General features: G+C 33.7%; 2 protein-coding genes and 1 pseudogene across 3 annotated transcripts; 1 reads left to right on the plus strand and 2 right to left on the minus strand.

Moving 5' to 3' along the window:
- Positions 1-430: 430 nt before the first annotated feature.
- Positions 431-4,206, plus strand: LOC114163600 (putative methylesterase 12, chloroplastic). The gene is made up of 5 exons (XM_028047908.2): positions 431-932; positions 1,657-1,896; positions 1,988-2,131; positions 2,452-2,586; positions 3,753-4,206. Exons 1-5 carry the CDS (start codon positions 696-698, stop codon positions 4,023-4,025), a joined length of 1,029 nt encoding a protein of 342 aa, XP_027903709.2. The 5' UTR covers positions 431-695; the 3' UTR covers positions 4,026-4,206.
- A 599-nt stretch (positions 4,207-4,805) lies between these two features.
- Positions 4,806-6,534, minus strand: LOC114183160 (B3 domain-containing transcription factor VRN1-like; annotated as a pseudogene). Its single transcript, XR_014993328.1, has 3 exons — positions 6,408-6,534; positions 5,328-5,915; positions 4,806-5,225 (listed from the first exon to the last, which is right to left on the minus strand). The product of XR_014993328.1 is annotated as a B3 domain-containing transcription factor VRN1-like (transcript).
- A 1,809-nt stretch (positions 6,535-8,343) lies between these two features.
- On the minus strand, positions 8,344-16,727 carry UPF3 (Smg-4/UPF3 family protein). Its single transcript, XM_085670473.1, has 14 exons — positions 16,437-16,727; positions 16,254-16,360; positions 16,041-16,136; positions 15,835-15,933; positions 15,495-15,574; positions 15,145-15,243; positions 13,443-13,575; positions 12,453-12,553; positions 11,589-12,084; positions 11,357-11,446; positions 11,133-11,248; positions 11,005-11,051; positions 9,143-9,259; positions 8,344-8,789 (listed from the first exon to the last, which is right to left on the minus strand). Exons 1-12 carry the CDS (start codon positions 16,598-16,600, stop codon positions 11,013-11,015), a joined length of 1,620 nt encoding a protein of 539 aa, XP_085526599.1. The 5' UTR covers positions 16,601-16,727; the 3' UTR covers positions 8,344-8,789; positions 9,143-9,259; positions 11,005-11,012.
- Positions 16,728-17,035: the final 308 nt, after the last annotated feature.

Consider the following 17,035-nt stretch of genomic DNA (forward strand, 5'->3'; position numbering starts at 1 on the left):
ATTTTAACCAAACCAGAAAAAAGAGACTTATTTCCACCCTGACACACTACTCATTTTCAATCGAATCATTCCTTAATAATCTAAACAAAGGTTTAACGTGACCAAGGAACTTTTTGGCCCAAGAAACAGAGTTTCCTTCAACCTTTACAAGAGCACAGTAGAAGACGAAAAATTTGACCATTTTGAACAAATTCATATTTTTTTTTTCAAAATGATGACATGGGTTGCACACTTGTCTGCACGTTGAAAACCATCTACATATTATGCGCTTATTTTTAGCTCAGTCTGTTTGGGTTCAGTTTCAATTCTCTACACTACGGCACTGTTCTGGAAAAGTAAAAGACACTTATTAAAGCAAAGTAATTAAGAAAAAGGTCTATTTTTTTTTTTGTTAAGTTGAAGTTGAAAGTAATAGAAAGAGAAGTGAATTATGAATTGAAAGTCTGGAGTCGTTGAAACACAACGCATTTAATAAGCTCTAAAATCAGTTGGTTCCTTAGCATATTTTTTCCCTTTATATTTTTTTGGCATTCATACCCAACAACTTAACTCCTCCAACCCTCCCTCACCACGGAAAATCAAACAAAAAGACAAGAGATAGCGATAAAGGAAGAAAATCAGGGACCATAGTAGGCAGAGAAGAGGAAAAACCCCGGCTTTCTTTGTTTTCCGAGGAGCAGTGAAGAAAGTGAAAGATGGGTAACAGTTTTATTTGCATGACTAAGAAGGATTCGAAAGATGTTGGATCGAGAAGCAAGAGAATGGGTAGATCACAGAGGAAGCTTGTGAACGAGGAAGAGTTGCATCTTCAGGCACTGTCTATGGCACTTCAGCAGCATCAATTGTCTCAGAGGTTCGAAGGGTCCATGTCTCGGCGAATTGGCTCCTCTAGAAGGCATGCGGTGTCTGAATCTTTTTCAGCCAACAAGCAGGTGTGTGCCTGTTTTGTTTATTTAATTATTTATTATATTATATTTGCCACGAATTGTGGGTTTTGATTGAAAAGTTTTGATTTTTGAATCATTTATTCACTGCCAAAAAGTAGCTTGTCATGATTAAGATCTTTGTGTATATGGGATGGGTAGAAGTGAAAACTAGTGTTTGTGATCAGTGCAGCATGTTGACCCAAAATATCAAGCCAGGGCTGAAAAGTGCACATACAAAAAGAAATCAAAGGGCTACTTTTTTCAGGTTTTTATTTATTTTTAGATAAAAAAGGGGCTTGTTCCCTTTGTGCCTCAAAAGGTGCATCTAGAAAAGTACATGGCCAATTCACTGTGCTTTCAAAGAAGATGCGATTTGTTTATGATTAGTTGCCCGCATCCTGTACTGGTTAACATACCCCACTTTCCTTGATTCTGTTATATACTTGTGCATTTTGACCCTAGCTGTTCTGAAGCTTCATGGGAAAATGCTTTTCTTCTAGCCTTTTAGGATATTCTAGCACAATTGTCTAAAGAAAAAACTGGGGCTGTTGTTTCATGGTTGGAGATAGAATGTTTTGAGAACTAGAATGGAAAGGAAATTGGTTAGGAAGCGTTGTTGGTGGTCAGACATTAGCTATAATAGGGTATAACAATGCTATCTCTTTTTCGATTGTGCATGTTAAAAAGTTAAAATATGTATGAAATATTTGCCTTAGTGTATCCTGTGCAGGTTCCAATAAATCTGGAGAACATTAAAATAAAAAAGTTTGTACTAATCCATGGAGAAGGTTTTGGAGCATGGTGCTGGTACAAGACTGTTGCTCTTCTAGAAGAAGCAGGGCTGCTCCCAGTTGCCTTAGATCTTACTGGCTCTGGAATTGATCTCACAGACACTAACAGTGTCACTACATTGGCTGATTATTCAAAACCTTTGACTGTTTATCTCGAAAACCTTCCTGAGGATGAAAAGGTTTGGCTGTGTGACATTCAACATTCTTGTAACTTGAAGCATGTTATTATACATCATTCTTTTATATTTCATGAAGATGGAAACTTTGCAGGTTATTCTTGTTGGTCATAGCATTGGTGGTGCATGTATTTCATATGCGTTGGAACATTATCCTCAGAAGATCTCAAAAGCAATTTTCCTTTGTGCTACAATGGTATCTGATGGTCAAAAACCTTTTGATGTTTATGCTGAAGAGGTATCCAGTTAGCTTCTTTTTGTTGACTTATGTGATCAGTTGAATTTTTGAGAGTGGTGAGATACAGTCCTACTTAAATTATTCACAAAAGCTTCCCAAGTATGGAACCATTTCTTACCAATTATGTTATATGTGGGACATGTATTGCACTTCATCCTTTCTAAACCTCTAATATGCTAGTTCTGGAGGAAAAAGTTCTTTATTTTGTATTTTCTTCCTTGAGTGAACATGTTTTGTTTAGTTTATTATTTCTGTTATTCTGATTCCATCCCATTTTACTTTTTTTTTGGAATAGTTCTCACTAATTATCTGCACTGCAGCTGGGATCTGCTGAACGTTTTATTCAAGAATCAAAGTTTTTGATACATGGGAATGGTAAAGATAAGCCCCCGACAGGGTTTATGTTTGAGAAGGAGCAGATGAAAGGGTTATATTTTAACCAATCCCCAGCGAAGGTACACAGAATTTAAGACTATTTCTAACTTCTTTTCCTCAAAGTTTTTTTACCTGCTATATTCTGACTCATTCAAATTAGATACTTCAAGTTGTATGATTTGTGCCCATATACCTTCAATGATGATCACACCTTTTATCTTCACTGTTTACTCCACTTGCAAGCTTCATGCTTGCAGAAGATTTAAATTGACGATCCCCATTAGTGCAATAAGCCAAACACAACTTTGTTCTCCCACCTATAGTGGACACGAACAGTTTTGTAATTGTTGTTGATCTATGAGCTTTGAGTGAGGTACATAACGCCCTCAGAACTCAAAATTAGCTTGCTGGTTTTCAACCAAGCCCGCTTTAAGTTGAAGAAGTAAATCCCTTCTCTAAAAGCTCATCCGTTGTAGTTGTGTTATACCCCTTTCCAAATGCTTTAGGACAGAGTTATGATTTCATAAAGGTAGGTCTTTATGGACAAATCTTCGAAACGATTTCTTAAACTTGTTTTTTTTATTTTGAAAGTTGTTTAATTGCCCCAGAAAAGGAAAGAATTTCTTAAAGCAGATAACACAAAGCAGAAAGTAGTCAACTGGATCCTTTAAAGTTTGAGTAAAGGGAATGTGGTCAATTTAGGATTCTTATTGATTCTGATTTTCTCACACACGTGACCAGAATGATAGCTTGAGCATTGGGATTCAATCCCTTTTGCTTCTACTTGATTCTTGTCATTTTTATTCCTTGAACAAAAAAGGAGAATTTGACCTGACTCTTGGTTTGCTTTTCAAGACTGAGAAGGAGCAGAATTGTTGAATTTGTAGGTTCCTGATTTTTTTTCTTCTTCTATTATCCATTTTGGATCCGCTTGAACTCGTTGGCGTTGTGGAAAATGTTACCGGAGGTTTTTATGTTTCTAGGAGTCTGTTTGGGCAAATTTATGCTGAAGCACTTCTAGAAGGAGAGTTTCTACACATTTTAGCTTATGAAGAAGCTTATTTCATTTTTTTTTTCTTCTAATTTTTCTTTTCGAAAAGAGCTTCTTGAGAAATTTGTCCAAAAGACACCAAGTGTTGTTATGTTAAGGTGATATTTGTTCTTTTCTATTCATGACATTTTTATTTGTGGTTGTTGCATTAACACTTAGAAGTTCTGATAATATTTGGAATGAGTTGTATTTCAGGATGTTGCTTTAGCCATGGTTTCCATGAGGCACAGTCCTCTTGGTCCAATCATGGAGAAGCTGTCTTTATCTACTGAGAAATATGGCAGCGGGCGCCGGTTTTACATTCAAACATTGGATGATCGTGCACTTTCACCAGATGTCCAAGAGAAGCTTGTGAGGGAAAATCCACCTGAAGGAGTTTTCAAGATCAAAGGCAGTGATCATTGTCCATTCTTCTCCAAGCCTCAATCTCTCCACAAAATTTTGGTGGAAATAGCTCAAATTCCATAGCTTAATGCACAACATCATTTGTTCTATCTTTCCATCTCTTAGGATCACACAATTGTAGAGTTGATATTGCTTTTTCTATATTGACCATGAAACAGGAAGCCCAATTGGGAGAAGTATTTTTATTTTTATAATCTTGAAATATAATAGAGGAAGAAGCATGATTTTATCCCATTTAAGACAATATTATCCAATCAGTAAGTGACCTCTGTAAGTTTTTTTTTGTGTATAGAAATATTTTATAGTTCTAATTCTGCTTTGACAACTAATTTTTGTTGCGAGTTCATGTTAGAGTAAAATGGGAAAATATTCTCTATACACTTTGTCTATGCATTAAATATTTTCTAATGTCAGTCTATGCTATATAGTGTTCCAACATCGTGGTCATAAACCAAAAAAGAAAAAGAATCTCTAAGATTGTAGGAAGTGTCTGTGACCTATTATCCTTCCCATCTGTACTTAAGGAACCTTCTTTCAAAATTCTATAATCTCTTAGGAAACTTCTTACAAGGAAACAGAAGTTAATAATTTTACTGGTTCTTACTATTTAAGAAATTTTGTAGTGTTACTGTCCAAGATTATACATTTGAGCAAGACAAAACATACAGGAACCATCGAACATAAATCAAAATACCTTAACAGGTTCCTAAAGCACATTTCGGTTGGGGAAGATGCATGCATGGTGATGGGGTTTGGCAATCCGTGTACGAATACGAGGAAACTCTTGACCATGTAAACAATCACCCTATGTCTACAAGGAAATAAGGAATGCACACACATACATACATACTAATTGATTAAGGTTTGTACTCTGGTGGGTTAGAGTTCTGATACATCACCAAGATGATAATCTAGTAATAAATTCTCACCCAGCATTCACCAACCAATTAACAGCTGATATTAATATTGAAAATTAAACTACTTGGTGCTGCTCAAACGTCAACGTCATAATATTAATTGAGCTTTGCCATGCAAAGTCAATCTTAGCACAATGGGGTCCCTCTTCATCAACTCCAACATGCATAGATCTCCTTCTGATAGATCGTTGTCCCTCATAAATTTAGCCCATCCCCTCGATATTATTAATGCTCTGCTACGGCTATGACATGAGCAAGAAACATTCCACTGCTCTCCGTTACTATTTTGGAGCATCATACCAACACCTGGCTTCAGATACTTGCAAGCAAATTCAGTTGACACATACTGCATAAGGAACACCAGCTTTAATTTGATCAGTGCAAAACATTATGCATGTATAATTCACTACTTTGTTTTAACTCTATATTGAAGCTAAATTATTCTCACCAATCGAGAAGACTTGATGGTACAAGTAACAAAAGGGTTTCTTGGCATCAATCTATCACTAGGAGTAGCAACATGCTTTCCTATCTCCCAAGAAGAGTGATTTCCTCTGCATCCACTTTTGACTTGTTTCCCATGAGAAAAATCACCTTTTCTCTTCCTTACCTTAGCCCCACTCGGACGTATTAAATTCACATCATCTTCATCACCAGTTGCTACCCCATTCCCCACCATAAGCTCTTTCTTTTTTGTTTCATGGCCGTCGTGCTGCTCATTCTCAAACTTGGACCTCTTCCAATTCGCCGAGTTTGGTTCATTAGTGCCCCGAGTTTGGCGAGGATAACAAATCTCAGCAGCAGTAATATCAAATATAAGAACACGAAATTTTGAGTTCCCGACATATCTGAAAATTAGGTGGGAACCATACCCTAGAGAATAGTAGTTTACAAACTCTCGCCATTCGCTGCCGAAGAAAACATCTTTACCACATTTCTCCAACCTCATTTTCCAAACACAACCATCAGGAACAGTAATTGTAGCAACAGTTGATAGTTCATTTCCAAATCTCTTTATAAATTCCTCGGGAATTCTCTGCAGTGATCATTTCCTTAATTAGTTACTCACACTAAGTTGATAATTTAAACTACAACACTTTCTTCTCAAGTGAAGAAAAGGAGCAAAGAAGAACATGCTTCCCAAGTCATGTGCAATGCCATAGTTATAACTATTTAGCTTACTCAACAGCATCAAATGTTAAACATGCAAAGAAGTTACAAAGTATCTAAACAGTGAGAGAATGAAACAAAAAAGAGATAAGTGCAAAACATTTTTTAAACGAAAAAGGAAAAGGATTCATTTTTTTTTAAATGAATATATTTAGATGCATAGAAGTACAAACAATTAGGCTAATCTTCCTCCAAGTTCAAAACTTTCCGGTTGTGCGCTTATAGAACATAGACAAATCTCCAAAGTTTGATCTAAAAAAGGAAGGAAGCATGCAGAATGATGCATGATGGAGGTCAAAGAAAGAAGAGAAAGAAAAAAAAAAAAAAGCAATCAGAAAACGATTAGTTTTGTTTTTACCGTTTGGTTAGCATGAATAGCAGAGGGAAGTATGACCTTCAGAAAATGATTAGATTCCCTCTTCGCCGACCTTCCGCCGTGCTTTCTCCGCCGATCTTCCATTAGAATAGAGGACTCTACCCACATCCACCACTTCTTGGGTTGACAAGTTAACATAATACCATATATATTCTTTCGCGCATAAATTAATTTTATTTTTAATTTTCGTATCTTATAATTACATTTTAAATTTAATTATTTCTAATTGAGTTTTTATTATTTTTATTTTTATTTTACATATTTTTTAATTAAGTATGTATTATTTAAATTTTTTTTCATTAATTACTTGATTTAATTGATTTAGTTATTATTTGTCCTCACTTGTTAAAAGATATAAGGTTTTATGTCTGGTAATAGAAGAAGAAACTATCTTACTATCATTATGATGGTTGAAATCCTTCTTGACCATTTAACATGTTTTCAAATAGAACAATAAAAATCATTTTACAATAATTGAAATATCATTATTTTATATCGAATACACACCCTCACAATTACTAACATTTTGTTTACAAGTCATCAAAATGAATGAGTAAAATAAGAGGTTATCCATCTAATGAAAAAATAATAGAAAAAAACTTAATTGGAATATATATATATATATATATATATATATATATATATATATATATATATATATATTTTAATATTCAATAAAACAAAAACAAACATATCACAAAATACAAAATTCAATTGAAATTTATGAAAGAATTGAAATTATTACATTTTAACTTTAATCTGATTTATTAAATACAAAATAAATTTAAATTAATAAAACGTATTTGTTTTTTTTTTATATTTATAGTGATCATAAATATCTTTTATTGGAGATAATTTTGCTGGAATAGTTAGTTAGGACACGAAGAGTAATGACTATTAAAAAATATTTTATTTTAATTTATTTATTTTACTTCATTGTACGAGATTAATAATCTGAATAAGATCTTTTGGCTATATGAAATATAACTATTTTTTAAATAAAATTTTTAACACTTAACTTTTAAATAATTATTCTTTTATGATAAAGTGATACAGATTTTAATAAAAAAATGTTAAAAAGTTAAAACAATGAAGACATTATCATAAAATAAGTAATATATTTATTAATACATATTTATTTGACGTGTGATGTGAAAATAGAAATATTATTTAAACTTAAATACATTTTCAATCCTGTAAATATGTTAAGTTTAGCCTTAATACTAAAACGAAAAACATTAATTAAGATATTAAAGATGATAAAATTATAAAAATTAATATATTTTAGGTGTAAGATTCAGTTAAATCATATATATATATATATATATATATATATATATATATATATATAAAGTATTATTAAAAAATTATACTTGAAATTGAAATAAAAGAAAAATGGTTTTTCATCAATTAAATAGTTTATACTTTAGTCTATTATCACGAACGTACTTATATTTTTGTTTACTTTCTAAAACCAAAAGGAAGGTTGTAGTTTTCTACGACGTTGCGAGTAGAGACAAAATCCAGTCTTCGTGATTCAATGGTGCAAGGTGAAAAAAGTCGTCATTCAAGGAGTAAAAGTTAATTATAGCATAAGAATAATATTCTCCAATGGCTTACCTCGACAGAAAGTTTCAAATTTCTTTAGTCTAAACAAACATCCTGATCAACCTTCAATAGGTAACTTATTTTTCGAATCAACTAAACGAAAAAACCATTATAAACGCACTATATTCCTAGTGTTGAACTTTTTACAAAATAATTAATACAACTAAACAAATTTATGTTGTGATAAATACAAATGGTATTAGCCCAAGCCATTCATTGAGCAAAGAAAGGGGTTAAAATAGGATAGGATGAGATGGAAGAAAAAAGGGTCAAAAGAGGGATGAGGTGTGAAGAAAGGGGGAATTAGAAATTACACAAAAATTCCTCTTTTTTGCGAATCTATTAAAAAATCTTCATTCATGGAATATGGATGATTCTTGAGGACCAAGGGCGTTATAATATCCTTACAGAGTAACACGTACACCATGTGCACGCCAAAATTAAACTACTATCCTTCAATACAAAATACTATATAACCAACTGCTTGTCCACTGAACGGGACAAGATTTTTCACTCTTTCCAACATAGTGTCCCATGTTATGTACCAAGAACTTTACAGTTACAACCCAAACACAAACATTTCCCAACACTGAAATATTCTCAATTCAAGGAGACACGAACCATAATGAGTCTAAACCCACCCATATGGTTAACAATGCCAATCTGTTTTCAGTAGATAATCATGTCAACGAGGTCTGTAACTTTGCATTCCCTTTATTGTGCAGGCTCCGTCAGGCAAACAACTGGATCATTTTACTGCAAAAATCCAGATGTGACATCAGAAACCAAAAAAATTTCAGAAAGTAAGAATGCTATTAATCACATAAAAAAGAAATTGATCCCTCTTATGAGACCCAGTAAGGTTACTGCTTTGAGACTTTGAAGGTTACAGGTTATATTTCCACAAACAAAGGTTACTGCTTTGAGACTTTGAAGGTTACAGGTTATATTTCCACAAACAATCTCTCAGGTTGTATGGGTAGGGCTGTACATATATTTATCCTCCCCCACCGTGAGGGGCTCTAACACTAAGTCCTTCTTCTAAAGAATCAACGTTCAATTATTCAATGAAAATCAATTTTAAGAAAAGTATAACATGATGCACATACCTTTCAAGTCTCTTAGACTCAGGTTGACCTTAATTAGTTGTGGATGATGAATGATGTCCTTAACAGAGACCATAGCTCAACTTTGCAGGAATGATGTCCTGACTGAGTAGACATAATCTGTTTTACAACATTACTAAGTTAATTGCAGTATTGAATGTAAACAATACTCTTTAGTTCAACCTGTCCAACCAAATTAAGGGTAAAGCGGCATCTTTTTGTAAGGGCACATTTGTTCAACAAAATAACAAGGCTAAATTTATAGCAACAAAATTCTTTATCAAATCTTCCAGTATGGACAAGGATCAACAATACCAGATGTCAGATTTGACATTTAGAGGCATCGGATCAACTTAGTATAGTAATCAAGTACCATATTATTACATGATGGTAAAGAAACTTAGTCAAACAATCACCTTATTTCAATAGATTTTAACCAACAAAATAGCAGTATATATAATAATCCAATCATTGGAAACAGGAAAATTCTTACATGAACTCAGTGTAGTTATGTGGGACCCACTAGTTTTTTTTTCTTCACATGAGAGAGAAGATAAGCATGGAAATAAACATTCAGTCACAATAATCAATTACATGGTACATATAAGCATATTTTCAATTACAGATAAGATTGTCTCAAAGAGATGATAATTCTAATTCTCACATGCTGCAAGAACCTATTTTGCTTTATCACTGAGTATTAAAGAAGTCCAAACCATGGGTTAGCACTTGATACAGTTAGAGAAGCTAATGTTTTTATTTATTGACATTGCCATCTATAAAGCAAGTTTGAATCTATCATCTCCCTTCCTAATCAGTGAATGAGGCGACCAGAGCCAAGGTTCAAAGGCTCCTCTAATTTCTCCTGGAGTCTCCTCTTATAGCTCTAACTAAGCATTCACAGGCTCAGCCTATTTTTTAAAATGGCTAACCACAGTAGTTTCAAATCTCACTTCAGAATGACAATACTATACATTTTCAAAGCTCACCACCCCAATGTAAAGATGCGAGAACTTCTACACTTTGTCATAGTAAACAAAAATTTAAGCAATAAACTCTTAAAATAACTACTTGAGACCTTGTTTTGCATTTGCTTTAAGAAACGCATTCATATATACACAGAATACAAGGATTCAAATGCTTTTAATCACGTGCAATCATATTTCAATGTTTTCCCAATCCATCAAACGTTCACTTAGACTTCAACTGGTTAGATATTATTTCTATTTTGATGTGATATTCCTATAATCGTAATCTTCTTCAATCAAGTATATATTTGTGAAGCTAGCATCACATAGTAATTCAGTTTCATGACTAAAAAAATCAGTAATCATGTTGAATCACATAGAAGAAATAGTAGACTCCTTTGGGACAAATATATGCAAATACTTCGGAATGAAATAAAACTTTAAAATATCGCATGAAATGAAATTACAGTGAGAGGAAGATGGGCAGATGATTTGGTCATTGATACTGATAAGTAAAAATTGTAATGAGTGAGGTCTAAAATCCACACCATGGCCTTTCCATCCTTTTCTCCTTTTTATTCAACTAAATTGGGGTTAACTGAAGCCCATGCCACCGACCTACACTATGCTTTCTACAAACATATCTTTTTAATAAAAAGTTCTAAAGTGCACTCAAGGTAAGGGAGCAATGTAAGCAGTCGTGGACCTACATTTCTAACCTATTTATAAAACAAAAGTAGTAAAAAACAATCACATAACAGTTACAAGTAGCCAAGACCAATTTCAGTAAAGATTTTCAAAGTGATAAATCATAATATCAGAATGAGATGCTAGTCCCCCCAATACAATAATCTCAGGTACAAGAGGAAACATACGACAAATGCAAATCAGGCTTACCACATATTTTAAGACCCTGAAGAAGATTTCTGAACCCAGACTTGCTTCTGCAGACATAAGAAGTACCTTACACACAACGAATCAACAAAATTAATAATCCAAAATATATCAGCATATCACATGTATACCTCATGAGCACTGTGTCCAACACTTTTCTTTGAAGGTTTCCCTTCACTTATACTGACTGCACCATCATCCTTCACTACATAGGAAGCTCCACGACGAGCAAAATTTCTTTGTGAACCTAGAGGGTTCAAAAGTATGGTTGAAACAAATTTAAACTAAAATAAGACAAATAAACTCTATTATCAGTCTTTAATTTATAAACAACAGTTAGTAAAGAGACTCCAACCATTCTCAATAGAAGGATTGCCTCGTCCACCTGCAGAAGCAGAGAACTCATTGCCCCTGTTCCCAGAAGTAACATTTTCTTTTACTTCTCCTGTTCAGGTAAGAAAAACACCACCAAACTCAGATTTATTTGTGAAGCAGTGATATCATACTGTTTATACTAAATATTCGAAATTAATACATCATTTATTTTGTTTGTAAACAACTCACAATAGCCTAGTCAATAATCATACCTTCAGTGGATTCAGGATTTGACAGAGTAGGTTGTGCCATTGAGGATGATGAGTAGTCACCACCCGCATGTGGAACATCTGAACGACGAAGAGGTGTCCAAACACCTCGATCAGGTCTATCCTTGTTTCTAGTACGCTTTTCTGCTTTCTCACCGCTACCCAAACCATGTGGATCCCTTTTTACGAATTTTTCATCCAAAGCCCTCTTAGAATCCCCTTCAGAATTAACTTGTGCAGTATCATGATTTGAATGTTGATCATTTAACCCAGACCTTGAGCCAAAAGGACGAGGTGGCCGCTTCCCATTCTCTGAGCTTAAAATTTGAATTTTATGTTGTGTTCCAGTAATAGACTGACTTTGACGAGCATCATTATTTAGAAGTATGCTCCTAATCAATCGTCCACTATTTTCCCGTCTCTGGTTCTGTTTTGCAGGAGTTGAAATAGGAGAATTTCCAGATTGTACGTTTTGCTGTTTTACTGTACCCTCAGTGGCCTGAAAATTCCATAAAAATGTTCATAATAACAAATTTACAATGATGACCATATTAACTTTTGAGCCCAGGTTTCACAGGGCAGTTGACTGATTAGACAGCTTCAAAATAATTTCAGGAAGATGTAACACTCAATTGCTTCCAACCAGAAAATAGTTTTCTGGTGTCTACTTGTATTGAACACGAACTAAACCTCGTATCGCAGGGGAGACAGATATAATTTTACTTAGTCTTGTTTATTATGAAGAAAATTATTTAAAGAAAATAAGAGATATTATCATATTAATGTGATTAGAAAATGCAGAAAAATGGGGGAAAAGCAGGTATAGTTGAAAAGAAATGAAACGTTTAGAGGTAAAACAAAACCTACACTGGGAATTTCCCGTTGTTTCCCTTTCAGAAGAAGGATTTTTTTCTTTCCTGAGTCAGAAGACAGTGGAATTCCGGAAATGGAACCTTCAATGCCATGCACTGCAAATTCATCAATCACAAATAAGAAAATTAAAACACTTACAAGCTAAAATATATGAAATTCAATTAGAAACTTAAGCACTGTTATACTATGGCTAAATCTTAAAAGTGCAAATTAAGAACAGCAAGCATGTCTCCAAAAGAGTGATGGTTCCAACCACCACTTTCCTAAGTCAGGTCCACTATCATTTAGAGAAAGTACAGCTGCAGGGGATCCAGATATAACATTCAAAAAGGAAAGAGTAGACTACTGAACCATGTAAAAACAAATGGGAACTAGTTTCAGAACTCAATCTACACATCACACAACAATCCAGAGCAAAGAAGCTAGACTTAGAGTAGTTAGAATTTGAAGTAAATCATTGGTATTAGTTCCATTTAGAATTGCAGTCCATACAAAGGGTTTGACCGTCCTATTGGATAGTCCAGTGGCTTTTAATATGATATGTGGTTACGTTAATGTAAATGAAAAACAAGAATGAAACTCAAGAGTTGCATGTGTTTGAATTGAGGTTCAGTTCCACTGAACAGAAAAACAATGAGTTGAGTTTCATTGACTGTGTCTTGGAAATCAGGATTGGAGTACAATAAACACTTATTAATTAAGACATTATGCCAATCATACAGCATTTTATGAGTACAATCTAGGAACTAAACCATAAGCGGCCAACAAAAATGATTGCAATGCAAGATACTTCAGAAACAAAAAGCTGAGGTCATGCCAGACTGCATGTCAGGCATCTTAACTCAAATATGAATGCAACTAAATATAGCATACACATTGATTTGTAACAGCTCAAAATTCTGTAGATGAAGTGAAAGTTGATAACAACATTAGATGTGGAGATGTAGAATAACTAAAAATCGAAAGTCAGAAAAGATGAATTACATGCTTCAATTTCAGAAATTCCTTTCATACTTGATTCAGCTGATAGATCCTCTCGTCGGGGAACCACAATAAAGGATGACTTGTCTTTTGACTCTTTGCGAGCAGCACTCTTGGCATTGTCCTTCTGAACATACTGACAATAATCAAAGCCAATTTTCAGTAAGTAACACAGTCCACTGTTCTTTTTGCAAGCATAAATAGAACATCTATATATCAAATCAAGCAAAGGAAAAAGTCAGGCATAAAAGAACAAAATTCTTCAAAATTATTAGCATTAGAAAAAGAAAATAAGAAGTTCAAATGCAATGACAAAAGAAAGTTGAGAAGAAAATAAGTTTATATGTATGTTGAAGGATTGTGTAGCTGCCCAAGTAGATGTATCCAAAAAGATAAGCTTGATAGTATTTTCAAATGCTATAGAGAGTAAAACTAAACACCTTGGTCATGTATCAAGATAAAGAAATATTCAACAGTTGTCCTTAAATGTTATCTTCACATGTTAGAACATAATGATAAACACCCAGCACTTGGGAAACCCTCCGTCAAAAGCTAGTTGTTAAGTAGTGAGAACCAAGACATACACTTATTATAACGTTAGATTAAAAGAAAACGATTGGTGAGAATGAGTTACTCTAGGCGTAACTTAGTCCCTTCTTATGTGTGAGTGTATGTGTATGCATCGTTTAAAAGTATTTTTGCATTCATTTTTATTTACTATATATATTTCTTATTTTTAAAATATTTATAATTCTTTTATTATTATGTACCTTATATTAAATACTGTTTTATTTAGCTTTAATCACTATCATTATTTAGTTTATTATATTTTGATTACTATAATTTTTAATTTATTATATCATATATTATGCTTTACTAAGTTAATTATTATTTAATTTATCACTTTATATGTTATGCTTTAAATATATTTTTATATTTTTATTATTGATATTCTTTAGTGCATTATATCATAACATAAGTAACAAATCAAACTAAAAAGCTAAGAACCCACCCAAGAAAAAAAATGGCACAGAAATGTTGGACTCAAGTTGGACACAACTTGAGGCCCAACAAATACAAAAGATAGAGCTGAAACCTAACTAACACAATTGCAAAACAAACCAAGGTTTTGAAACAATGTGGCCCCTATCAGTGAAAGAAAAAGGTAACAGAGAATCCAGATTGAAGAGAGGGGAAGCCTGCAGTGGCATGAGGGAGGTCACAGAGGCTTTCCAGTGGATGGGATTTCACTTGAGAACAGAATCACCGGACATTCTGATGTGTATCACCATGACGATAGCAGGTGCCGTGGCCACCATTGACAATTTATTTAAAGTTTTATACTGGTGATAAAAAGGTTGAGCGGGTACTATCAAAGCAAATAGATAACTACCTATATGGCCATATACCCATACTTAACCAGTTCACAAACAGATTGGTTTCTAGGCATCAATAAATTCCCTTAAATTTTTTGATCAGCCACTAAGTAGATCAATAATACATTTATTGAACATTAAAAAGCTAAGAGGATTAAAATTACCACTTAGGAAGGAATAAGCCAATAAAATAGTTTATACTGGCTTTCTTCAATCAAAAGAAAACATACAGCTTTTATGAGAATGAAGTCAAAGCTTCAAAATAACTTGCGTGATTATGAATCCACAACAGCAATAACAGTACATGTGCATTCAATACAAAGGTTTACCTTTTTCTTTTCAGATCCTCGTTTAGTATTGCCCGAGCCAGGCTTGCCAGGCAAAGCAGCTCTGGATCTTCTGCTAACTTTTGCCACTGCTGATGAAGCCTGTCATTGATTGTTATACATACAAGTGGAGTATTATATGTCAACATATACACAAGTAGAAAAAACACCTAAACCTATATTCATTTGTGATATAATAAATTAAAAAGATATAGTAACAGAATAATTTCTTTCACCCAGCCCAGCAGGAGAGTAAGTTGTAAGCTATAATTATGTTTACAGGCATAATTTAAACAAAAGGTACATATCATAAACTGCAAATATTGAGGTAGTTCATGTACCCAGAATATTACCTGCATACCAGTGTCAACAGCACGTTTTTGTCGAACATATTCCATCAAGGGAGTGACAATAGGTGTTTCCTTGTTAGCCCCTGGAAAGGAAGATACAGAATGAGACCAATGGTACTGAAATTTGTGTTCAGAATCACAGATAAATCCCAATGGACACGTTTACCCTAGAACCTAGCGCCAAGATCCTCCAAAACACATTTTATAATAGAACAAGTGGAGAAAAAACACAGCAATGCAATGACAGAGACAGATGAGTCGTGATGCTGTTTCTACTGTTTACTTATGAACACACTTAAATAAAAGTAAATAAAGTATAGTTGGTGAAGTAATAATATCTAACCAGCTTGTTCAGCTTCTTTTCTTTCCAATTGTATCTCTGCACTGGGAAGATGCTCATGTGGCTTTGCAATCAGTTTGAGGAACTCCAAATAGTCTGGATCTGTCCTTGTGAAATATAAAAAAAAAAAATGAAAATCACAAATATAAAAAGAGCACATGATGTGGCATGTTACACAATTAGACAACAAAAATCACAAGGATACGAACCTTTGTAGATGGTTCCTTCACGTCCGTCCTTCTTGGTAGTTGGCTTTGGAACACGCTGGGAAGGGGCGTACTCAACAATCGCTTTATGTTGGGCACCTGATTGAAGATTCAACATTGATAATTGAAAACAGCAGTGACATAGTGAGTTAAAGACGTGAAGTGTAAAGGAAAAGAAAAAAAAAAAAAAAAAGAAAAGAAACACAAATAAATTACCTCTCTCGTTAACAAAAACATGTCCATCGAAGAACTCAGCGAACTCGAAAACATCATGAGGAGAATTGAAGTCTATGTACGCTCGGGAATGCCTCAGACGCTTGTGGCTGCAGATATGGCTAGGGTTTTGTTAAAAATGAATGAGGTAAAGAACAAATTGCGTTTGAATGGATTGAAAGGAACCTGGTGTTGCCGGGTCTGAAAGAGAACCAATTGTAGCGTGAAGCGAAGTGTGAATCGATGTGCTGAAAGAGATCGGATTGAGTGAGAGAAGGAGGCAAATGCCTAATCACCACTTTCGTCTTCTCCCTTTCCGAACGAACCTTCATCTTCCTTTCTTCCATCATCACTCACTTTTTCTTTCACATCATTCTTTCTCTTCCTTCTTTTCTTAATTTCTTAACCATTCGCAATTCCAAATTCACTCTTCTCTCCTCTTTAAAATAACTTCTCTCTCCTAACCTAATTCCTAACAATTAAGCGTCCTCTTCTTTGATAATTTTTTTTTCTATTTAACCGTAGTAATAACATTTTATTGTCTCTATTAATTTGTATATAAATTGTTAAAACTAAGTAATAAATTAATAATTTAACCATTAAAAAGTTCAAATAATGCCGTGGAAAACCGAGAAATAAAGAAGTATGATACGGTTTTTGTTCTCAGATAATTATAAAATAAATCAAAATTCACCAATTTTGTTTGTCCTCGATGTTTTTTTTAATTTTATAGAGGATTAAATATATTTTTCTCTAATAATGAATGAATTAAATTATTTTAATTA

The sequence above is a fragment of the Vigna unguiculata genome, chromosome 1 (assembly GCF_037176805.1).
Source record: "Vigna unguiculata cultivar grain cowpea cultivar isolate G323 ecotype 2 chromosome 1, ASM3717680v1, whole genome shotgun sequence".
NCBI classification, from domain to species: domain Eukaryota; kingdom Viridiplantae; phylum Streptophyta; class Magnoliopsida; order Fabales; family Fabaceae; genus Vigna; species Vigna unguiculata.